Raw genomic sequence first — 25,898 nt, forward strand, 5'->3', positions numbered from 1 at the left:
CTTATTACTCTCAAGTCTAAATATTGTTATCTAGACAGCTGTTAAGCCTTAGAGTTAAGGGCATAGTCCGTTTGACTGACAGGCAGCTTCCAGTTACTCCAGTCACGCTTGACCTCTTGGTTTGTGGTGTTGGTGCCTTTTGGAGCATTTATAATTAAATTACCTGACAAATTATATGATTTGCTGTGTAGCTAATTGTGACATGTTGTGAGGTTGGTTCTGGCTTGGCATTAATTAGCTGGTATCTGTTTCTGTGAAACCAACCTGCAGAGTGTACAGATACAGCTTACCAAACAAGCTTGTTTTTACTAGCTTATACGTCAACTCACCAACCTCTAGTTATTAAAAAAGTACACAAAATTAACATGCTGACACTGAGGCATTAAAATGCAGAGTTCAGAAACCAATGCACGATGTCATGGTGGCTATGTCTGTTTTTATATCCTACTTTCAGCTTTCAGCTCTCCCTTATTCACAAGGACTTGCCACTGTTACATTTTTACACACTATGTCCTTCCTGATACAACTCCCAAGGGATTTGTGTCCCCTAGAATCAAACCCAGGGCTATGGAGCCACTCTGTCCGACTTCATATAAATTCAGACAAGATAAGAAGAGATCTTAACTCTGGGAATACTCTAAAGTAATAAGACTAAAAACTTATTTTGTTTATACTTTTGCAGTAATTTTAATAAAACATAATACAGCCTGCTGCTTCTGCTTCTTTTTTTGGGTGATAGTGGTTTCTTAAAATAGTGTAAACACCACTTGAATCGAGGAATTCATTCAGTATAAATCAGCAGGCTACACACTTACTTCATAGTTGTAGTCTTAAACCCTTGGGGGGTGTGGAGTTCAATCAGAAACATATCTGACTTTGTGTTTGAGGTATTCTGCTGTAAAATGAGTACTAACGTCTGCCAGCATGTCATGTTTTTCCCTTTGAGAGATGGGAAGGGGGTTTAAATTGATGTAACCATCATCTGTGTCTTTGTGATTTATGGAAACTGAAACTAGCTATGCACTCGCCTTTAAAAAAAAGCCCCCTGTGTGTAGCATCAAACAAAAACTACACAAGACAACAACGTGCTTAAAATGTAACTCTTAGTAAAAAACCCAACTCAACTCTGAAGACGTGAATGAAGCTGGGTCTCCAGTTTACAACACTTTAACTGTAAATTAATAATGGCTAAGACTTTTTTGCTTAATGGACGAGGCTCTCCCCGTCTCTACCGTACACGTGTCTTTCTAGAGAAATCTGACTAGATGACCCGCTGCTTTCCACTCTAAGCTCCTTACCCACGATGTGCTCTGGGAACAGAGCCACGCTGGCTCGTCATCAGCCTGTACTGCTACACGCTACAAAGGCTGAAAAACCAACAAGCGCACACAGTCGTAAGCGTAATAATTCATCCATGAGCACAATTATCATTATTCATCACTTAGGTTTACCAGTCACATGTGAATACAGTCACATTTTCAAACAACAAAAGGCCATGTACAAAAAAAAGTGTCACCGCCTGTTAGCACCATAGTGGTACAAAGAAAGATGGTATGGCAATGCAGGTAAAAAATGTACATTAAATATAAGCATTTTTTGCGTGTTTACGTGTTTGTGTGTATGAGTGGCCTCACCGTGTGGCCAGTTTATGGCTGATGACGCCACTGTCCGTGATGACTTCACTCAGACGAAGCTCCAGGTGCACTTTTCCCTGCATGACACAAAAACAGAGACACCTGTTATTAGCCCATTGTTTGTCCACTGAGAACACAGCATAAAATTCAGCCCGCTGCAGATTTTTGCCCTGATGTGTGTACAGGAAATACAGCTGGTTTGTGTCACAAGACAAATTTCTGCTAAATCTGAAACTGAAACCGCCATGCAATCTGGTGCAAACTTGGTGTTACTTAATCGTATCTAAGGCGTGAAACAGTTTCTCAGAATAAGACCGATCCATGGAGAGGGAGTTTCATTCAACACACACAGAAATACGGAGTAATTTATCTCTAATAAATCCCCTCACAAAACAAAAACACACAATCATGAACAAGTGGAATTCCTTCAGTAACAGAGACACTGTGAAAATAGCTGAGCCTGAACATCATGCTGAAGTTATTCTTCCTCTGAAGTGATTGGATTAATGACATGATGACAGTGCAGCGATGCAGCTGTCCAGAAAAACTCCATTAATTAACAGCATCAGTATGCAAACCTACAGGCGTTGGCTCTTTCTGCGCGATTCAAGCTGAGAGAACAAACACACGCACACTTTACACACACATGTGCACACAGGCAAAACAATGTGTCCTCTATTGAAAAGAGAAGAGAGACACTCTATCTTCCTACTTCATCTGATCCATCACATTCACTTTTCTCTCTCTTGTCTCGTTCTCTCACACATCCTTCCTCTCCCCGGCTCCTCGCATGAATGTCTCTCTGTTTCAGACCCCTGCTCTAGGGCTACACACACCCATCTGTCTGCAGATGTTACTGTTCACTGTTCACTGTGTCTCACACTCTGTGTGTGCATGTGTGTGGGTGAGTGACACTGCTGAATAGTGAATAGTAGAGAATACTGCACATGTAATAAATAAGTATGGTGGACAAGTGCTATAAAATGAAATCTGTACATATCATAACAACAAGGTAAAGACCCTACAATATTAAAACGAAAGAAACCCCAACAATCACACAACCCCTCTGCGAGCAAGCCCTTGGTAAATGTGGGAAGGAAAAACTCCCTTTTAACAGGAAGTAACCTCCAGCAGAACCAAGCTCAAAGAGGGGCAGTCATCTGCAGTTATCAACACATAAAATGAAGACTGGTAAGTAATGTAAATTCATGTTTGCTAAGTTTAGCTTGAGGTATTGTTACAGAAAGTTAGCTAACATTAGCTGGGGTACCACTGTGGTGCACCTGGTTGAGAAGGTGAGCGAGGGGAAAGACGACAAAGCAACTGACAGACACATAAGTGGTAACAGAGACTGCAAACAGTGCTACACTGAACATTAAAACGACCCTTTCACCCAGCGCTGTCCTTTAATCTTCCCGCAAACACTTCTTTTATCTTTGTCATACAAGATGAGTCAATGAAAACAAAAACCTGCAGTCCAAACATAAGCTTTCACATCTGTCAATCAGCTGACATTTAGCCATTAATTTCATTCATTCATGGCAAATGGAGAGCATAGAGTAATATTATAAAAGCTGCACGTTAACTCTTACAGGTGAACAAATGTTTTTTATGTAGACACAGAGACACAGGTGACTTTGACCCTCCAGTCTCAAATGTTTCAGGTGCACACACAGTCTGTTTGTTTGGGTTCTGCCCCAATTCAGACACGAACACACAGATGCACTACATCTATACATGGTGGAGGGAAGGTGTAATATTTAAAATGTTTTGATATGAGTACATTTAAAACACTTGTATTTCCGTACCAAAACAGTGCTGTTTAGTACCTTACCTTCAGGAATATGATTTTTAAGCAGGGCCCTTTTCCCTTAAACAAAAGAGCTTATTAAAAGAGGATTTACTGTATGAATAAGTAAAGTGACACAAGTTCTTAATATTAGGTACCCTAATTAATATTAGATTAAGGACAGACCTAAGCTAGTGTTTGCCACTATAGCTCACAGGCAACCCATGTATCAAAAACTAGTGTCTGCTAATGTTGGCTAAAGGCAGCTAATATTAGCTGAAGCGCCACTATAGCTCACCCGGTTGATCAGGTGACCCATGTACTGAAGGCTAATGTTTGAAAATGTCAGCTAATGTTAAAAAACTTCAGCTAGTGTTAGATAAAGTTAACTAACATTAGCTGGGGCACTACTATAGCTATCAACACATAAAATGAAGACTGGTAAGTAATGTAAATTCATGTTTGCTAAGTTTAGCTTGAGGTATTGTTACAGAAAGTTAGCTAACATTAGCTGGGGTACCACTGTGGTGCACCTGGTTGAGAAGGTGACCTTAGCCTAGTATTCAGTATTGAAGGCTAGTGCTTGCTAATCAGAATTGATTCTGATTAGCAAGCACTAGCTAATGTCAGCTAGCCTATTCTTTCAGGCGCTCTGTTATTCACAGGGGCGGACGCCACAGCAGCAGGAACTACATATTTGATTTGTCAGATTTTTTACACCAGATCCCCTTCCTGATCCAACCCTACCAGAGATTTGTGTCTATACCTGGTCTCGAATTGGGGATCTTTCATGTGCTGGGTTAAAATTTTAAGACTTTGAGACTTTAAGCTTTTACCTGACAATGTGTTTGCCACCAAGTATTTAGTTTATATTAAAAATCAAAAGGAATAAACTCACGTCAAAACAACAGTGGCACCAACAAATAAAAGGAGGGTCATAATGAAGCAATGTGGGCTTACAATAATGTAATACAATGTCTTTTTTTACACTATGTTTAACTGTAAGATGTTTTTTTGTGAAAATTTTCAAAGAAGCTTATCAGTGTACGGGGAAAAAGGGGAACATGACTGTGCAGCTGTGTGATGGGATTAATGCTGTGAACTGTTAAATTTGCATTAAGTGGAGAAATTAGAAATGCTATTATAAGACTGACCCAAATAAAGGGTTTCTCTTACCAGTGATGATTTATGGTTTAGGTTTGCTTTGAATGTTGACTGACATTAAAAGTATTTAATGCCAGCTTTCAATTTTAACTGTACACATTTTTAGGGGAGATTTAAAAAAACAAAACCTTTTCTGTAGAAAACAACAACAACTAGAGATTGTACAAAAAGAGAGGAAGAGATGAAAAGTGCACACTTAGTTTTGTTATAAAAGTAGTCCGTGTCTTTGTACTGACCTGCACCTCTGAGTCAGCGCTGACAGGTTGTAGCTGGAACCAGGTGTCTTTCCCGTGATATTTCTGCAGGTCCTCTTTCTTCACAGCAACCTTGCCTACACACATGTTAGCACACAAAGATAAATGAGCTGAAAAACACAACTGACTTCATGCATCCCAAAAAGCCTGCGTACTTCAGTGTGACGTAGATCGTGAATGCTTGACAAACTTTTACACAAATACTTACATGTCTGCTCATGTACTGTAAAACCACATGCCAATTGCTTTTTAATGCACACAGTCACCTGGCACAGAAATACAACAACGTGCATTTTGGTACCCTGGAAATGACCCCTGTCATTTCTTTTCTGAAATCAGTCAGAGTAGGGGTTTGCAACACCCACAGACATTAACACACATACCCACACACAGATAAATTTTTCCATTTGTGTGTGTGGTGCTTGAGACCTCACACACACCCACGCTGCACATCCAAACCCACCAGCACACACTGACACACCCAATGATAGAAACATCCACCCACACAAACAAACACACACCTTTGACACGTATTTGTAGCCAAAACATTGTTTTGCGATAAAGCAGTCATACCCACTATACAGATACACATATACATATATGATGGTGTGTATTTATATATATATATATATATATATACATACAGTGGGGCAAAAAAGTATTTAGTCAGCCACCGATTGTGCAAGTTCCCCCACTTAAAATGATGACAGAGGTCAGTAATTTGCACCAGAGGTACACTTCAACTGTGAGAGACAGAATGTGAAAAAAAAATATCCATGAATTCACATGGTAGGATTTGTAAAGAATTTATTCGTAAATCAGGGTGGAAAATAAGTATTTGGTCAATAACAAAAATACAACTCAATACTTTGTAACATAACCTTTGTTGGCAATAACAGAGGTCAAACGTTTACTATAGGTCTTTACCAGGTTTGCACACACAGTAGCTGGTATTTTGGCCCATTCCTCCATGCAGATCTTCTCAAGAGCAGTGATGTTTTGGGGCTGTCGCCGAGCAACACGGACTTTCAACTCCCGCCACAGATTTTCTATGGGGTTGAGGTCTGGAGACTGGCTAGGCCACTCCAGGACTTTCAAATGCTTCTTACGGAGCCACTCCTTTGTTGCCCGGGCGGTGTGTTTTGGATCATTGTCATGTTGGAAGACCCAGCCTCGTTTCATCTTCAAAGTTCTCACTGATGGAAGGAGGTTTTGGCTCAAAATCTCACGATACTTGGCCCCATTCATTCTGTCCTTAACACGGATCAGTCGTCCTGTCCCCTTGGCAGAAAAACAGCCCCATAGCATGATGTTTCCACCCCCATGCTTCACAGTAGGTATGGTGTTCTTGGGATGCAACTCAGTATTCTTCTTCCTCCAAACACGACGAGTTGAGTTTATACCAAAAAGTTCTACTTTGGTTTCATCTGACCACATGACATTCTCCCAATCCTCTGCTGTATCATCCATGTGCTCTCTGGCAAACTTCAGACGGGCCTGGACATGCACTGGCTTCAGCAGCGGAACACGTCTGGCACTGCGGGATTTGATTCCCTGCCGTTGTAGTGTGTTACTGATGGTGACCTTTGTTACTTTGGTCCCAGCTCTCTGCAGGTCATTCACCAGGTCCCCCCGTGTGGTTCTGGGATCTTTGCTCACCGTTCTCATGATCATTTTGACCCCACGGGATGAGATCTTGCGTGGAGCCCCAGATCGAGGGAGATTATCAGTGGTCTTGTATGTCTTCCATTTTCTGATGATTGCTCCCACAGTTGATTTTTTCACACCAAGCTGCTTGCCTATTGTAGATTCACTCTTCCCAGTCTGGTGCAGGTCTACAATTCTTTTCCTGGTGTCCTTCGAAAGCTCTTTGGTCTTGGCCATGGCGGAGTTTGGAGTCTGACTGGTTGAGGCTGTGGACAGGTGTCTTTTATACAGATGATGAGGTCAAACAGGTGCCATTCATACAGGTAACGAGTGGGGGACAGAAAAGCTTCTTACAGAAGACGTTACAGGTCTGTGAGAGCCAGGGATTTTCCTTGTTTGAGGTGACCAAATACTTATTTTCCACCCTGATTTACGAATAAATTCTTTACAAATCCTACCATGTGATTTCATGGATTTTTTTTTTCACATTCTGTCTCTCACAGTTGAAGTGTACCTCTGGTGCAAATTACTGACCTCTGTCATCATTTTAAGTGGGGGAACTTGCACAATCGGTGGCTGACTAAATACTTTTTTGCCCCACTGTATATATATATATATATATATATATATATATATATACACATACATATATATATATATATATATATATGCAGTTGTGGTCGCAAGTTTACATACCGTAATCGTGGGCATCAATGTTTCATGATAATTTTGGGGCTTTTAACGATTTGTTTGAACTGTAATGATCGTGTTTGATTTTAGCTGGTAGTTTGTCTTTGCCAGCAATAAAGGATTTGTTTGACAGCACTCATTGGATTGATCAATACTGAGAACAATGGAAATGTCCAAGGAACTCAGTGAAGATCTAAGGAGAACTCAAGATTTACACAAGTTGGGAAGGTCTCTTGGAGTAATTTCCATACAAGTGCAAATTCCAAGAACATCAGTTCAACAACTGAATGTCAGTACAAGTTATTCTGATGTTTCACCACAAAATCCAAACTGCCAACCTCAGATGAGAGGTTTTGGGCAGAAAAAAAAAAACATTTTAAAAAGGAAATAATGCATCCTTAGCTGTTGCTGTAATTGATGGTGTTTGAAAAGGTGTCTCAACCCAGAACAGAGAGATCCTGGATCGTGGGAAAAACATCAATGAAACATCAATGAGTCTGTACGTTGCCATGGAGACAGAGACTGGTACCTATTGATGGTTCTGTAGAAATAAGTATGAGAGACCAGTCGCCCACGATTGCAAATCAAAACACAGGAAGTGAAGCGTGGTTGAGTCTGCGGTAGGTGCTGGACTGGATCAGTGGGAGGGATGCTCTTATTCCGCTCTGACTGGCTGTTTCCCTTTCATTTAACAGCTGATGTGCTGAGCATGGAAAAAGGTTAAGTCAGCTAAATGTCAGCTGTGACCTTCACTAAGGTGCTACTTTTGATTTTACGCCCTCAGCACAAATGAATGGTTTCACCAGGTGCGTGCATCCACCTAAATGAACTTCCTTGCCAAATGAATAATGACACCACTGCCATGCTTGCATCATTCTGCATTATGCTCTCATGCAGCTGTTTTTGTTTATTTAAACCTGTAAAAATCATGAGTTGTGACTCTTATCTGGCTCTGCCTGCCTACGATGGAAGCGCCTACTCTGATACGGCTAACAATTTACCATCCAATCACAGGACAATGCCTAAAAACAGTGGGAGGTTTGAGTAAGAACAGTAAAAACCTGTGGTGAGTATATTTACCATGGCCCCCCACGCAACATATAACTTGTTTGTCTGTGTTTACACTTATACACTGAGCTGCTGCACTGAGGTTTGTCTCAGCATGCCTGCTCTGGGACAGAGGACAGAGAGCTCGACAGTTGAAGCAAAGGGTGGGTGGATGGGTGGGTGGGGTGGGTTTCACACTACAGAATTTTGCCTTGGTTTCAGAATCGTTACGCCCGTAGCGAGAGGTGAAACGGTGAGATTTTTTTATCGAGAGGAGCAGTTGCCTACTCACCGATACTGGAGTCCCTTCTGAAGACATCCCTGTCGAAAATGTAAAAGGAGAGGTGCCTGAAGCTACGCGGGATCTCGCAGTAGAAGTCCTCCCCGTAGAACGGACTGCAGGAGAGAAGAGAGGAACTGTGATCAGTCTGATAAAGCAAGCTGCACGACTAACACAGATGGCGAGATTTTGAAATTTGAGAGAAGAAATTCAGGTCACATGTCTGCAACATGTTCTGGACAAAGAGATTTAGCAAAATGCAGATTCAAGTCACGAATGCAATGAAAGGCTTTGGAATTATTCAAAGAAAAAAAGATCTTTCATTATCATGAAAAACTATTGGTTTAGATAGAGAAGTCATACTGAGAAAGACAGTGTGCAAGGTTTTCTTGGTTTTGTGAATGCAGTGGGTTTCAGTACCACTGTACCCCTTTACAGCCTGTCTGAACCATGCCATTTAAGTGGTGCTGCATTATCTTCGACACCAAATAACTGCCTTTTAATTCATTTATTTCATCTTTGTCTGGAAACAGCGTCATATTTTAAAGTACGATAATACTTTTACTTCTATAGCAGTATTTCAATGTAATGTATTCTATTAAATACATGCTGTTGTGTTTGGAAAGTAACAAAGCAGCCTATCAAGTTTAAAGTGAGCTAATCGATGGACTGGTTGGTTAATCTGCAAACTATTCGTGCCTCCAAAGCATTTTTCAGTGTTGTCTGAACAGGTGTGTCTTAGTTGGGGTAAGGTAAGGGTACATTCCCCTCTGTGTAAACATCACAACCACATTTATTTTCCTTTCCTTGTTCAGCAGTGATTGATTTTGTCAATGAATCACATGAGACAATGAAAATAAAGCCCTCGCGGGCTAAGTACATTTTGACTCCATTGATTTAGTCTCTGCTTTCCCTCAAGTGTGAGCAACAGTGCAGATATCATAAAGTGAAAATAATAGTAGTTTATTGATCTGAGGAACACCGGTTTAGTCTGTTTAGATGGCTCATTTTCTCCCTTGGCGTGGGTCATATGTGAAGATGTGACAACCGTAATCCCACTCAGATGGGAATACAAATATTAGGACATCTTTCCTATATTTTATCTTGTTCTCCTGCTCTAGATGCATCTGGCCAATAAGCAGACTGAATGTTTTCAGATGGTTTCTAGTGACGCGTTTCGGTTGGCTTGGAGTTTTCTCTGCGTGAACAGAAACCAAACCACAGGAAAAAGCTACAGATTACAAACTCATCCACTGGTTGAGACCAGAACAAACTATAGGTCATATATATGTCAAAACATCTTTAGGCCGTACTGAGGTTTTGCAGACATGTGACCACTAACCACATGTAACCATGTAAACGTCTGATATTTTAGATATGTAACAGTCATTGTGACAGTATAGGTTTAAGTTAACAAGTCACACAGGTCTGGAGGCTGGTCTGCAACCGGCAACAACTGTCACTAGGGACAAATGGTTATTTCCTGAACGGCTGACTTAAAACGTTTTGTGATTTCTTTTGTGATGGACACTGCACAGCTACTCTCGGAGCTGTAGTGAAACTGTGCAGCAAACCTGGAAATGGAGGAGGTTCGCCTTCAAAATAAAAGTTGTGCCTTTTAAAGCATGTTGGTTTTGAACCATCTCCACTATGGTGGACACGCTGACATCAGGTGAGACACCTCAATCGTTTTCCCTTTCCAGCTGCCATTTTTAATACTCTGGTGCTTCTTTTTGTTTAAATTCATGATCAGCTTTGCCTTTAGGTATTATTTAAATGTCGCAACTGCATATTTCTGTAACTACACACCAAAAAGATTAGAAGCAAAGTTAAAAAGACAGAAAAATGGACAGCTGGGCCTGTACCAAAGTGACTTCTCCACAATCTTGGTCCTGAAGACTTCCTCTTGGTCCAGGTTGACTGTGCAGTAACAGTCCCTCATCTTGTTTGGCCCCGGGTACGGAGGGATGTTTTTTGCTTCTCCTGCACAATGTAAAGAACAAAGGAGGCATATTAAGTAGGAAAAAAACAATGTGTTTATTCAGGCTACAGGTCATTATTTATTAAAGAACTAGGAAAGCATTAACAAAAAAAAACCATTATGTAAAGTTTGTTGTTTTAGAGATGAGTGTATGAAGGAGGGAGGAGGGGTCCAGAGCTGGTACAGTGTCCCAACGCGCACTCTCATTGTCATTACCTAACCACATCCGACACCATGTATAATGAGCTTAGCTCTGCCAGGGCGGCTGTTTTTATGTGCAGATATATAAAACCGTGGCCTCAGAAAACAAAGTGCGACACATGAACACCGTGTCCGCGAGCGTGCCTGTGCCTGTGATGTAACATCTGTGAATGAATGAATCTGCGTGGGACACTTCCTGTATGTCAAACATGTGTGTCAGCACTCCCTTTAACAAAAATGTGATCCAGCCACCCACCGAGACACACAAACACACAAACCGGAGAGGTGGTACTCTGGTCCCACAGGGCCAATTTATTCTCATTTATGAAGACGTGCATCCACTTTAGCCATTACCCTCTTTACCCTGGGGGGGACTCACAGTGTTAACCATCATTGTGAATGTCTGCTTGAGTAACGCTTCATTGTCTGTGTGGTTATCTGACACTGCTAGGATACGCTGCTCTGTTATTTCTGGCTTTAAAACGTCTTCACAGTAAGAAGCATGAGTTTAAAGGGCGGGTGATGCTATTTGATAAATTGACACTTTCTCTTTAAGGCAGTACTTCTCTTTATCCACATCTCTGCCTTTTACATTACCTTACCTCATATTTAGCATGTCTCCTTATGTTTTTATCCTTTAAAGAGGATCCTATGAAAGATTTCTAAAGCACCGATGAGGAACTCCTCCATCATCCTGCGTCACTTTGTATTTATCTTGGGAGTGAATCCACATGTTAAGAACCACTGCCTTATCATATGATACATAACAATATAAACTTTGATTACTCTTACTGCACCAGGAAACACATCAGAGATACTAAGCCAGAAATCTCCACTGCCGGGTTTCCGACCCTGCGGCTGACCCTAGGGGGGAGGGGAGAGAGTTGACATTTGACACCAAATAGCCGGGCGTGAAACTGCAAAGCAGATGGCTATCTTCAAATTATTTTTCCTGTTTCTCAGTATGGCTGCACATTAATGCAGCAGCCCCACTAAAGTTCCTCTCAATCAGCCCTACCATAAATACTAAAACATAATTCCCCTGCTGGCATTATATAATCAAGACTTCCCGATAACCGCATCTTATCACAGAACCAGGAAGGTGGGGCAAGATGTTCCACATTTCCTTCAACAAATCCCACAAGGAAAATTCAAAACAATCAGTCACATCAATGATTTGCTGACAATGCAAAACACAAGACATGTCCTTTGAGCGTTTTCACAATGCGCTGTTGTTACTCCCACTCGTTTTTTGTAAAATAGATAGCAGGCAAGCAGCCAGCTGCAAGCAAGATACGATCTGGTGCCTCCACCTTCAGTCCGTGACGCTGGATAAACCTTAAACCCTCGCTGAGACAAACAAAGACGGTGAAGTGCACCCTGTGGGGTCTGTAATACAACACGGTGTTATGACTGCTTCTCTGGAGGCTGATTCGTGCACTGCGTGAATCGTTACTCAACAATTCACAATAACAACATTCATTCACAAATTAAGACGACACCTGAGCTCTGGAACTGGACACACGTGGCACCGCTTTGACGTATTGATGCAAACTATACAGCTCCATCTGCCTTTCAAGATGATGTAACCGCCTCTCATCTCTGTCTTTATCCCTTTACTTCCTACTGTCATTAGAGCTCCCTTGCTTCTGCAGCTCTCATTTATTTTCTCATATTTACTTTATCGCCGTCCCGTAATCCTCCTCATTCACCCCGAGCACCTGAATTCCCTCCAATCTCTGTTTTCCACCTGCTTTCATTCACGAACTGCAAGATTGCAGATTGCACTCATCCTGGTGACCAGAAACATCATGGGATTACCACAGTGTTCCCAGTGAGAGTGCTTAAAGCGTGCAAATGTGTTTAATGACTAAACTTAGTAAAAACAAAAACAAAACCAGCGCAGATTAAATCTTTTTTTTTTTTTAAATCAGTCTTGAGATAGTTCAAGGGGTTAAAAGTTTCAAATCATGAGGTCTTACAAGTAGCTTGTAAACAGTGTTGTTGTTTTTTACAGTAAAGTTAGTAACTTTACATAGATGTCTCCAAACAGGGGAAAGTTTTTTATTTTTATTTTTAAGTTCCCACAATAACCGACAGGATGTGCAAAATGATTTTGGTGACACTACTCAGCCCAAATTGCATGTTTTTGCAGTATCTAAGTGTTGCACTTTGTAAACAGACTGTGTAAGTCATCTAACAGTGCGTCTTTCCAGCGCTAGATGGTGGGTAACAACCATTTTAATCAAAATGATGCAGTAAGTGGAGAACTGAAATCGTCCCACAGCAGCTAAACCAGCAAAGATATATCATCCACTTTCAACTATTTATGGTCTTTCTGGACAGAAGCTGCCGACACCTCTTGAATCTGATTGTGGGTTGAAAGATTGAAATGATGGTTTGAAGCTATATGTAATATGTGGACTGTATATGTAGACAATCTGGGAACATTAGGTAAAAACACAAAACTTAATCATTTGTGCGTTCAAGTTATTTAATAGAGTTTAATGTTCATGCAAATTAGAAACAGCATAATGGGGGTGTTGACACCTATGAGTTCAACATAAAGAATATATTTCTACGACTGCCAATGTGTCACATCTCCTGCACATCTTCAGGTCTGGTGATTATTGAAGCCTCTAAATGCAGCTGTTGTGATTTGGCACTATATAACTAAAACTAAATTGAACTGAATTTAATTAAATGAAGGCAAGTTCGAAGTGTTCCTCAGACAGCCATCTGAAGCTGGCACCAAAAGTGAGTTAATAATATTTTAGGGTGAAAACGCACATCCTTTTATGTTGGTATAAAAGACTGTTTTCGACGCACTTTAGCTAGCTAGCTAGCTTACTAAGCTTACTAGCTTCACTTTGGTAATACTCCAATGAAAGTTGGAGCCAGTCTAAAGGTGTGATTCTAGGATTTGCAAGCTTAGCTACCTGCACATTGGCTTCATTTTCTAGACCCTGATTCATTAGTAGCGCCGACACATTCCTGAGGAGCAGCCTGTCACATTAAACATGATACAGCCACCAGTCTCTAGGAAAAAAGCGTCCACTCCTGGACTGGTTAGCGAGTGGCTGCTGAGAAAAATCGGTCACAGTGAGGGTGGTCACTAGCAGATTGTCACAGTCACCCATAGTTTACATGGAAGATGCTGGCTTGTCTGCAAACGCTCAGTAACTACTAGCCAAGCAGTAGCATAATTTGAAAAACTGTGTTGCAAACCTGAAACTGAGAAGACCTTGGTTCAAAGTAAAAAGGTGTGCCTCGACGCAAAATCCAACATGCTTCACAAGGCACAACTTCTACTTTGAAGGTGAACTGGCAGTTTCACTACAGTTCTGGGTCTTGGCTCATTCATGGTCTTCCATGAAAAACACGACAACCACGACAATCCACTAGTGAACAAAGCAATCTGAGGTTTTCCCCAACAGGAAATACACATTTTTACCCAGCACCCTGTGGTTGCCAGGGAACAACGACCAGTCTCCAGGCCTCTGTGGCAGGAGCTTGAGCAATCGACTTCAGAGCAACTTCCTCCAACCTCCAGCAAACACTCCCCAACTGTTTGTCAGATGGTCGCGAACCAGTCTCTATCCCTTTGTGACTGGCGCTTTTATTACTTGATCCTACACCGTCACACCTATAATGTCCAAAACTAGCATCTCATGATTAGCGGTCATTCGACTTCAACATCTCGATACTTAACACTGTGCAAGCAAGCAAACACACAACATCAGAATCAAGCTCGAAGAAGAATCTTCTTGATTTCCCACCTTCGGCCTGGACTAGCTTGCATACTGAACAGCCTGAATACACTGTGCTCGAGTGCCTGTAATCACATCAGAACAGTTACTGCTTCCAGCTGCGTTACTGTGCAATTTACAAGCTAAAATAAAGGCAGCTACAATAAAGGATCACAGTGTTTCCATGCTGTGCTTTACTGAGGAACTAAATGAAACTGGCTGCTGCCTCAATGCTCAGAAAATGATCGTATGCTCTATAAAGACGACATGATCTGTAGTAAATACGCCAAACCATCTGTCTTTACCACAATTAGAAGTACAGTGTGACAGTTTCCTGTTCAGGAGAGGAAGAAGCGATGGACCGTTTTATTTATCTGGATGATGACCAGGAGAGTTTGTCAGCCTGAGAGTGGAGCATACAAACTCCACTTTTAGATATTTGTGTGTAAATGTTTGATGGCGAGTGAGTGAGCCTGTTACAAAAGAAAAGATAAGCCTCTTCAGTAACCTGCCATTCATCATGTTAGATTAAAGACTTTATTATAAAACCAGAGTCTGTAATCCACCATCTCAGCCTGCCTATCATTTTCTTCCTTTTATCCCTTTTCTCTTTTGGTCTGAAGCCTCCTTTGTTTACGTTTTTATCAGTGCAGGACTTGTCTTTCACGCCTGCTTTCGTTTTCCCTTTCAAGATAAACTTTAACCTGATTTCACTTTCCCTACATCTCATGCTGCTTCCTTTTTTTTTCATCTGTTCATTTTTCAACTTCTCCAGAGCTGTGTGTGTGTGTTCTCTCGCGATTCATAATAAGCAGAAAATATGAAAAGAAAACCAACAACAACAGCAGTTTTTCTTTTCTTTTCATCAAGCATCACCGCAGCTGCCCTTGGAGAATATCCTGCCCTAGTATCTGAGCAAAACAAGCAAACACACACACTTTGCACGTGTTTCTGTGTGCACGCAAAACAGGGGGAGGCACTGAGCTGAGATGACAGGAGAAAAGTGAACAGCCAAATGAGACACTTAAAAAGAAACCTTACATCCCTGCAGAGGAAAGAAAAAAAAACAACGGAAGAAATGAGGAAACGGAAGCCGGCGAAGCCAATGCGATGGATGCAGCGAATGTTCGGCTTTCTCCTTCTGTCGACCGGTTTCAGACGGCCATGCTGTGGCGTACAGTTACAGACGCACCGCTCGCCTCGTTATTCTAATCTCCTCTGACACGAACACATTCGAGGATACACAGGCGCGAATGCTTTGAGTCGCCGTGGGCTCAAGTAGCAGGCCTGGGAAACGCAGGCTTTAAGAAAAGGAAGGGTGGGGGGGTGGAGGGTTGTTACTGAGAAAAATACAAGCAGTGTACTCAATCAAGGGGGAGAGACGAGGAAGACTGCAGAAAGAGAGAGAGAGAGAGAGAAGTCAGCCAGATAGAAAACTGGAGAGCGGTTAGCTTTGGAGAGAGCGACAACAGGAAATGAGATGAGGAGAAAGGAATTTCAACTGGATCCAAGGCGAAGTTTAAAAGCGGCGAACAACCCAGTTACCCCTGAGAGTGTGTGTGTGTGTGTGTGTGTGTGTGTGTGTGTGTGTGTGTGTGCGTGTGTGTGTGTAAGACGGAGAGAGACACCGTGAGAATGGAAAAGAGTGAAACTCATTTATATTATCCCTCTGTCTCCGCTCAGTTCCTTTGATGCTTCTGGGTAGAGTCAAAACGAGAACTGAAATCAAACTGTAAGACATAACAGTCTTTTCTGACTAAACATAAAAACATTACGCCCACCCACCCACACACCCACACATCCACACACACACACACACACACCCACACACACACACACACACGTACGCAGGCCTTTTTGGTGGATCTCCAAAGCTGGCACTTTGTTCTTGTAGGAAATATTGCTTTATCATTGAAACCAGAAGCACAGCCCACATGTATTTTTAGCATCAGTTAATCTCCCAATCAACTTTTTTAGTATCTGATTAATAATTTGCCCTATAAAAATGTTCACTCTATGACTTTGCACTTTCAACGACAGAGGTTAAAGCAACAGTTGGGGGTGGGACAGTTCGGCACAAACGAGGCCCGACACTTGGCACGGCGCAACTCCAATGCTGACCGCGTCTTTCAAAGTTAACCTCAAACTGGTCCTGAGCTGTGAAGTCATTCTGCACACTGGGAGAATGACCTCATGTGATGTCCAGCAGCCTGAAAGTCCTATTCACGCGTGACAACGACAATAAGCAATCTTCTCTAAAACTGCATCTGTGCTTTAGCTATAACCGTCCAAGGTGAACACTAATCAGTACGCCCAGTTCAGAGAATAAACACGGCCCAGGAGCAGATTACAGTGCAGTCAGAAATAAGCCACACAGTCAACAACAGGTAGCCACAATTACCGCTGCGAACCTGCACCAGGGCATCCTGAAACCCACAATCAGTGAAAACCTGTTAACCTTTTAAGACAGCCATTTCGTGCTCGTGCTTCCGACCCACCAGTTTCTTTGCGCTGCTGAAACCTCACCCACTCTGAGGTTTTTACAAAAGGAGGGGGCTGTTATAAGTCACCACTGCTGCAGAGAGATTTACTTTCATCTAAGCATGGAAATCACACTTGAAGAATCAGCTTCAGGTAGAGGAGGCTACAAGGGGTGTGGTAGATAAGAACGGCCACTTTTTAAGCCTACGTGGGCTGAGGGTTTCATGCAAAAGTTTCACTAAACCATATAACCGATGCACTTGTTTCACACAGCTGTAGCCACATGTATGGCTCTGTTTTATCTGCGTGAAAACATTAAAATAACATTCTCTGGGATATCGACGATGAATAACTCTCGGCTGGCCGTCTTTTGTCAACATCCAGTCATGGTTGAAAAATAACTCCTAAATTAAGGTTGAGCCACTGTTGAGCTCATGTCTCGACGTCACCTGGACATCCAGACTTTTACGAAAAAAAGAAAAGTATTCTGCAAGAAAGACTCGATCGCACGAACTGTTGGCTCTGAGGTCCACACAGATATTTGCATCATAGGGTTTATTATGTAACATCAGGAGAAGACATGAGGTGGTTCTAATGAAAAACGGAGAATTCCCGGATATGTCAGAGAGTTCTTCCTGTTTAAAGGGAGTTTTTCTTTCACACTGTCACCAAGTGCACCCTGAACCATCCATTTATGAGGGGCAGCCAATCACAAGCCTGCCTTAAAGGGAGCTGCAAGGTGGCTGGGAGTACTTGTTTCAGACAGATGGACTAAAGAGCTGCGCCAAACCCCAGTATAAGATAAATAAGTATTTCCAAACCAGGAATCATAGGTGTGGAAATGAACGTTTAAATCATGAATGAGACAATTAGTGTGAATTGAACTGTCTGTCCATTGGATGACTCTACCGCACTAGGAACTGCACTTCTTTAGGTTTGCAAAGACGCTTCGAGGTGCTTTCAAACGCACTGCAGCTTATCACAAGCTGCCTGCCATGAAACCAGCTGAGCTGTCTTATCCTGAAGTTTCCACCCAACCAGAACAGCTGCTGGAGGAGCATGCATGGAACAGCATGGAAAACAAAGGGAGTTTATGGTTAAAGGCTGCACAGCACAGACTGTGTGATAAACCAGGATTCAGTTACTGATCAAACCCAATCTCTTTCTGCCGCTGCACAGAGCTAATGGTTACACAGATTTGTAAGTCTCAATGGAAAACTTGACTTGAGCGAAACAAAAATACACAACTACAAACATGCACACACACACACACAACTGTGCAGGGACAGTTAGGCTTAAATTAAGCTCCGATCAGAGACCTGGTGCGTTCATTCGGTGTCACGTCAGCGTGTAGCTGCTGCAGAGAGCTGCTTTCACTGCTCTTTATTTCCTTTACGTTCTGGTCAGTTTAACCTCAACTCTGCCTCCGGGCTTTTTATCCGTTCACATAATTCTTAGAAATCTCTGTGTTTGTTTTTATGACTTCTAGAAAAAAAACAATTAAACGGTGTAAAACGAGCTCTTACCCTCCCACCCTGTTATTTTTCCACACACGCAGACTCACAAACAGGCTTGGCAAACACAAAGATACATTATCTTTTGCAAGCACAGGAAGGGAGAGCGAGTTGGGTGTACGTCCCCGCATGTGGCAAGTTGACATTGCCGGTGTTGCCAGAGGAGGAAAACGCTGTTGCAAAACCAGATTTAATCAGCGTGTGTGCAGACGCCTGCCACACAAGTTCAACTTCGCATGAAAGTCGTGACAAGAGGACCAACGCGGTAACGTCTCCTGACACTCTGTGACACGGGAGTTTCTCTGTCCACTAAACGCTTTCACGCTTAAGTCACTGCTAGTTGGTAGACATCTTCCAGTTCCACGAGGCATCTGAAGGACACGCGGGAGGAGCCGTGCTCTCCAGACCTCTATTTACCCGTGCTGACCCTGCATGCGGGGCCTACGGCAATACTTCCACATTATTCCCCGTTCTGTTTTCCCATGGAGGACACATTACAAACCGGATTATTCCACCAGCCTGAAGCCACCTACGCTGTCTGCATCTGAACAGGTCAACACACACGTTTACAGCAGCAAACTTTTTTCCAACACACCTCGCCTTCTAGGACAAAATGGTGGACTGTGCTTATGCAGTGTATTAAGCATCTACTGTAGATGAATATCATGTAATAACAGCACCAAACTGATCTTGTTACTTCCATTAAACTAAATCAGATTTCAACGCTGCACGCACATGAACTGTTTCTGACCCCTCCCTTCCTCACGCAGCCACCCGTCACTCCGCATCTCCTATTCAGTCTGGACAGAATGAAGTTTGGGAAACTCTGTTGGCCACCTATCAAGAGAAAGGCAAAGCGAAGGGAGGGGAGGGATGCTCTGTCACTCCCAACCAAATTCTCCCTCCCAGCCTGAGCCTGTTGAAGTTAGCCGCGCACTCCTGTTTCCTGGACCGCCATCGCTTTTTCTCCTCCAGACTCCGTGCAGTTTCTTTCACTGTGTTTTTTTCTCCCACTTCTTCCAAAAATCACACTTGTATTGTTACGGCGCCATTAAGCAGTAACACAACAGTGCTGTGCCAACCAACATGAAGCCTATGAAAACAGTTCAGGGTGCGCAGCTTATGCGGAGAACCCATTCCAGACCAAACCGGTGACTTGCACTATGACACAATCAGCCAATGACCGGGTGAAAGGGTTTAAACCAGGGATGTCAAACGTAAGGCCCGGGGGCCAGAATCGGCCCGGAAAAGACTCCATTCCAGGATGCTGGACTGCTTTGGAAAATGTGAAGGAGGGCATAGCTTTTACACTTTTACAGCTTCTCCGACTGATAAAGACCTCTCCCATGGCCATACTACACCAAAGTAATTAATTATTAGATAAACAGATAAATGACAGTGCGGAACTATTGTAAAAAATTCTAAAGTACACTGTGAAATAACAGGAACTACTGTTATTTCACAGTGTACTTTAGAATTTTTTACAATAGTTCCGCAGTAAAAAAAAATCTTTTACACTTTTATTTCTTACAATTTAAGCCCAAAGGGGTCGAGCTGACAGATTACTTTCATTTATTTAAAAACGACATACTGATATAACTCCATTTCTTTTTCTTTATTAATTATAAGGAAAAAGGGATTAAATATGCAGATAAACTGTACAGTGACAGAAAGGGGAGGTTCCCTGGTTCAGCCTACTTAAGATTAAAGTGGGCTGTAAAGTGGGTGCATTTGCAAACCATGCATCCTGTATGTGACCTAAATACTTACTGTAACCCCCAAGAAGCATTTTTGTGTTTTGGTTCAGTGCTATTAGCAACGTCTTGGTGGTTTTCAGCTAATTCTATACACCCCATAACCCACCCAGCACTGATATGCATGCAAATTAGTATTAGCTGATGAGTACAGGAAGCACTGAACAGCTGAGGAGACAGATATTTATCAGGTGATGGGAACCAGCTCCACATAACCGTTAATGACTGTTACGCACGACCCTGGCGTGGTGGTTGAGTAATCATCTTGTTGTGTTTTTATTGTTACTCTAGTTAACCTGCTCTCTCAATTGTCTGATTTATTCTTAGCGCTGATTGGCTGCTGAAGGCTCGCCGACGAATAAAAACGTTGCCAACTGGCGTTTCGGTCGTTCGTTCGTTCCGCCTCACCTCCATCGGCTGTTTTTTTTCTGCTGCTTTTACAGCTTTGTTTGTTGGCTATAGGTTGAGTTGGGAGTTACCGGCGCTACTGTTTTCAGTTTTGTTTGTTTAGGGGACCCATTGTGTGTCACTTCACGGGTTTCTTCCTCTTTTGTTTGCTTCAGCCGGGACTCCCGGTCCCTTTTTTTCTGTTTGTCCTTTGTAGGTAACTCCATTTTCATTATTAAAAGCTTACTGAATGTCAGCATGTTGTTGCATCTTACACGGCAGGTTCCTGTAAAACACACACTCAGGGAGAATTTTGGCAGTGCTCAAAAAAAGGCCACAAAAAAATCTACTGTCACACTTTTAAAGATTGTTATTCCATATTTTCTTACAGAGTATTTTTGCATAAGCTTCTTCCAACGCTTTACTTATTGTGTAGATTATAAATTGTTATTGGCTATGCTGATAACTTTCCCTGATGAAGCTGTCAGAGGTGTACGCAGGAATGCAAACTTCCAAATGAGTCAAATCGGTAGGTGGTCCAATTGCACTGTGTAAAAACACGGCAAAAGTACAAACAAACAAGAAGACGTCATGCCTGAGCCTCAACAACTTCAAGGTCTAACTGACCTCCTTTCTTAAAATACATTTTCAATATTTCATATCGCAGTTCACTTCCATCTTTGGAGGCACTAAGTTTACTTCTTCGCGGCTTTTGTGCATTCTTACGTTCATTCAGCTCGACGTGCGCTGCCTGCACGTTAACGTCTTTGTTTCTGGGTCATGATGCATGGAACAAATTAAAAAAAGGAAAATAAACAAAAATTTGCTCTAGAGCGACACTAGTGTTTAAAAACTATACAAGTGACCTTTAAGTTTTGTGGGTTCGAGCGTGTAATGTCTTAACATGCCCGCAGCAAGGTTTAAGATTATATTCTTATTTATTTCTTCAAAGGCGTGCGCAGTAATTTGAGCCCAGATATTGTTTCAGTGTGTTTTGCACAGTGTTTGTCAGATTATGTTCCTAGCAGCAACAGAGAGGCCAAATGCACATATGTTGTTGTTAATTAGTGCAAAGTCCCAACTCCAGCTGTGCCACTGAGAGTTCCCATCTCTCCGAGCGCCGACACAGACACAGCCGCCGACAGACGGAGCGCAGCCTGCTCCTGTACGTGAGACACCACCTCTGTCCCTTTCTCCCTGCATCTCACTACATCTGCTTTGTATTAGCTTGTTGCCATGCAGGAAAAAACACAATTCTTTTGTAGTCTAGTCCAGCCAATCAGGAAGACATTTGGGGGCAGCTTCCTATTTCCTGCCTTTCCCCAGACAGTACGGACTCGGGCCCAGTAGCCCCGGTCAGTTTCCGACATTCGCGTGTTCCTCCAGGAAACTGAGACGAGTCATCACCTGGAACAGCGTTACAATAATAAGTCCTTCTTTCTCCCCCGCTGCCTCTGGTCTTCAACTATGTGGCAAATTTTCAGCTCTGAGTCATCAGCAAAATGTCTTCTCACGCCAAAGGAGAAGACTTTGATGAAAACAATGTGATGCAAGCGTTACACAGACATTACTGGGAGCAGAGCGCCATGGGAATCGTACTGATGGCAAGTATGACTGCTGCTAGGCAACAACACAGTATAAACTCCACTGTCATCACTGTTTGATGACACAGAATAAAAAGGACGAAGGAAACATTGGGTCAGTGCTCAGAGGTGATGAAAACGCACAGTAAATGTTCCTCATGAGTGTCAGTAATCATGCCTCACTGGCAAAAGTTTACAGGGTAACACAGCTTCACTTTAGATTACATACACTTTACACCTCCGATGGAATACATTTTGCAAGCCAATGTAATACAACTTCCAACTAATATTATTTTTATGTGTTAATTTCTGCTTTATTTTCTCAATTAAGGTTTAGAGAGCAGTTTGGTATATAAAAAGGCATGGGTAAATGGACCTCAGCACATGTAAATCCATAATAAACACATTATATTTCAGAAAAACTGTAAAAAATATCCAGTAACTTCCAGTCCAACAAAATGTCCAACAAACAGTCAAAAAACCTTGAGTGTAGCGAGTGTGTATCAATATCATCTGATATTTGTCTATGCAGCAGTGTTAACATTTACAAAAGTTTAAAAAAAATCCAGGAGAAACACCCTTCGACTATGTTACCAGTGACAGCGTGGTTTGTCCACCAGGGGGAGCTCTGCAACTTCCCTGTTAGGAACAATTGACTTTGGAATGCTACAAACAACAACCAGCTGATCTGAGGAGAGTCAGGCAAAGTTTAAATATTTAAAAAAAATAACTATACATAACAAAATCTAGGAAAATCTGTTTTTGCTTTGTGTCTAAAAAATAAAGAAAAATATCGGCCGATATATCAGGATATCGGATTTTTAAATCGCCAAATATCGGTAGTCTAAAAGAAAGCTCATATTATACTGGCTTTTATGAAACCAGCTAACAGTGAAATGCTGACTACACATTAATATTAATGCCTAAGTAGTTCTTCAGTAATAAAATACAACATGTTTGTGTATGACACTCACAGCGGTCCTGTGTCTGCATTTATTTTCAATACTGAAGGTACATTCAGGTCTGGACTCTAACTGGTAACAGTTTTCTTTTCTTGAATTAAAGGATATGAGTCCTCCACTTCTTTTTTTTCTTGCATGAGCTGTAAGCAGACGTATATCTAGGAAAGACATCTGTGACGGGAAGAGTTGCTCCAGTCATTCGGTTTTCCTGAACAGGAACTCAAAGCTGCTGGCCGGCTGAACACTCATTCAGAAAGTGCAGCAAACTAATGCGACCATAGTAATTTAAATATTGCAACTCTCCCTTGAGTCTGAGCATAGTATCTCACTGGGAGTACTTCATAAACTTGACTCAGGTTCTTTCTCCAACTTTCTCCTGGGAACTCACCTGGAGGTAAGAAGCTTGGAAACAAAGCCTAACTTCAACTGAGAAGCTGACAACCGGAGAGTTTTGTGCCCAGAAATACTGGCTGGCACACAGCTTGTATGTGTGTTTATTGTAAATTTTTATCCCCCCACCCCTCCTTCATCCCTGTTCATCCCTTCTGTTGCATGTTTGGAGTCAAAACAAAGTGGACAGCACAGACGGGATGAACTGGGTGCCAGATGTCAGTGAAAAGGACCCGTGATAACAGTTAGAGCACACAGAGGAAATGATTGTCTGCTCCCTGTGGTTTGATGTTAAAAAGGCAAACATGTGAACATGCTGTCAAACAGGTCAGACTGCTGCAGCATTTTGGACCACTTCCCCTCGCAAAACAAACGTCACAGTGTTCCCTCTGATGACACCTAAAACGTGTATTCAAAACTTGCTTTGCAAATCCAGTTTATTGTTTAAGTATTTTCCAAAGTTAGCAACAGTCCCACAGATTCATTAACAACAACAAAAAAGAGCGAGTACACATATAAGACTGTTTTGCACAAACAATTAAAGAGTAATAAAAATGAAAGCATGGAAAGCTCTCAACAGTCCTGTTGTTATAGCCGGTATTATCAATTCTAGCGCTTGATATATGCGGGCTTACATGCAGTTACTACTATATTACAGTTAGACAACTGCATTAGGATACTGTCTTCTTCAATAAAGCACCCACTGCACGAGTTCTCCTGGCTCCATTCACAAGATATGCATGCACCACATACCTCCTAGAAACCGGGGTTACCCACTGGAGACTAGCTACAATTCTAAATATAGAAATCTGGGCTAACAATCAATAGCTAGACAGTCATGCATAAAGCTTTTTGGAAGGGGGCGAGTGCAGAGAAAGCAGGGATAAGGGGAGGAAGGGTGCAACAACATGACTGGCCGGCTGCAGCTTAGACGAAATCAAGGCTTACTTTATCTGAGATACATAATACTATTATTAATAATAACAACAACAATAATAAAAAAAACAGCCGGATGTTTGGTGTGCAGCCACACAGCTTGCTTCTAATCGGTTCAAGTCCGCATGTGGAGACTTCTATCAAACGCACATGATCTGGGTCCAAATGCCAGCTGCCAAATTCCCACAATATCCCCCAAAGCTTTGGATCTATGGAACATTTCCCCCCTTAACATTTTCATTTTTGTAATTAGTCTGTGCGCTGGGAGGAAAAAGCGTGTGATTTGAATTACAATACCAGGCTGAACAACACAGATCCGAGTCCCTCCAGCCTCCAGCCCCTCACTGACTGCCTGCTTCACCCGTGAATACGGGGCCATCCATTGAGGCGCTCAGGCTGGGGGTAGGGATTTTTTTTTTTTCTCTCTTACCTATTTTTATTTTAACGCTCTGGAAAACCCGGAGACCTTCCTCTTCTACCGCCATGCTTTCGCCGTGGCACTTTCCTTTATGACGACTAAATGAAGACGGTCCTCCACGGTGGTCGGTTCTGGCCTCTCCAGCGCACGGATATTCCAGGGGTTTTGCACATCTATGCTCCCCAGACGGCTATCGCGCTCCGGCTGCTGGCTGGCTCAGCTCTAACAAGCGGACTCAACCTCAGACCAACAGCAGCAGCAGCAGCCGCGCTAGAGGGGTGTGGTTTATACGGCTCCGCCCACTAGTATATGCTGGGTGAACAGTGCCGGGCGATGTAAGCGCAGCGGAAGCGGTCTCACCAGGAAAACTGCTGTAAACAAAAGCTTTAAAGTTTACATGTAAAATAATATTAACAATAAATTTGAATCGGACATATTCCTTCTTTGGAACAAGGTCTTAAAGGGAAAATATCACATTGCCTTGCATCAAGTTAATCTCACGTGTCCCAAAGAATTTTATTTATTATTATTACATTTATCATGTTTACATTTCAGCAGTTGCCCACAGATGACACCATCTGAGGGCATGAGCTGTGATTTTAAATTATTTTTCATATTGTAGTCACTCAAGTAAAAGTATGGTGAGTATGGTGAAAACTGAAGTGCTGATTCGACTTCTTTACTCAAGTAAAAGTGAAAAGTATGAAAGAAAATAGCGGCTCCTCTTGAAGCTATTTTTGTCATATCCATAGAGCAATACAAATAAATTGATGCAAGGGAATATAAGCTTTATTTCAACTTAACTTCAACTTGGATATATTTTATGTGGAACACGCAAAGAAGCAAAAACAAAGGGAATAAGAGAGCAAAACAAAACTCTGTTTGTTGCTGTCTGTGCTGCAAGCGGTGTCGCCACACCTAAACAGGAAAATGAATGTCGTCAGTGGTTGAAGTGTGACTTGGCATGTAGGTTGTAGCGGTGTGGCTTGGGGAAAAGAACCACTCAGAAACAGCTTAATAATTTGTATTGTGAGCCT

The 25,898-nt window shown here is 42.2% G+C and overlaps 1 protein-coding gene across 2 annotated transcripts in view; it reads right to left on the reverse strand.

Moving 5' to 3' along the window:
- Positions 1-25,121, reverse strand: part of rasa3 (RAS p21 protein activator 3) — a 43,032-nt gene extending 17,911 nt beyond the window's left edge. The window contains exons 1-5 of one of the 2 annotated variants that reach the window (XM_085160313.1): positions 24,874-25,121; positions 10,371-10,488; positions 8,518-8,621; positions 4,824-4,918; positions 1,635-1,711 (exon numbers count right to left, since the gene is read on the reverse strand). In XM_085160313.1, coding sequence (XP_085016439.1) covers positions 1,635-1,711; positions 4,824-4,918; positions 8,518-8,621; positions 10,371-10,488; positions 24,874-24,928 — 449 coding nt within the window. In that variant the 5' untranslated portion in view covers positions 24,929-25,121. The remainder of the gene's footprint in view (positions 1-1,634; positions 1,712-4,823; positions 4,919-8,517; positions 8,622-10,370; positions 10,489-24,873) is intronic. The other variant, XM_085160397.1, reaches the window with a different exon arrangement.
- Positions 25,122-25,898: the final 777 nt, after the last annotated feature.

This window comes from Neolamprologus multifasciatus, chromosome 1 (assembly GCF_963576455.1).
Source record: "Neolamprologus multifasciatus chromosome 1, fNeoMul1.2, whole genome shotgun sequence".
In the NCBI taxonomy this organism is placed as follows: Eukaryota; Metazoa; Chordata; class Actinopteri; order Cichliformes; family Cichlidae; genus Neolamprologus; species Neolamprologus multifasciatus.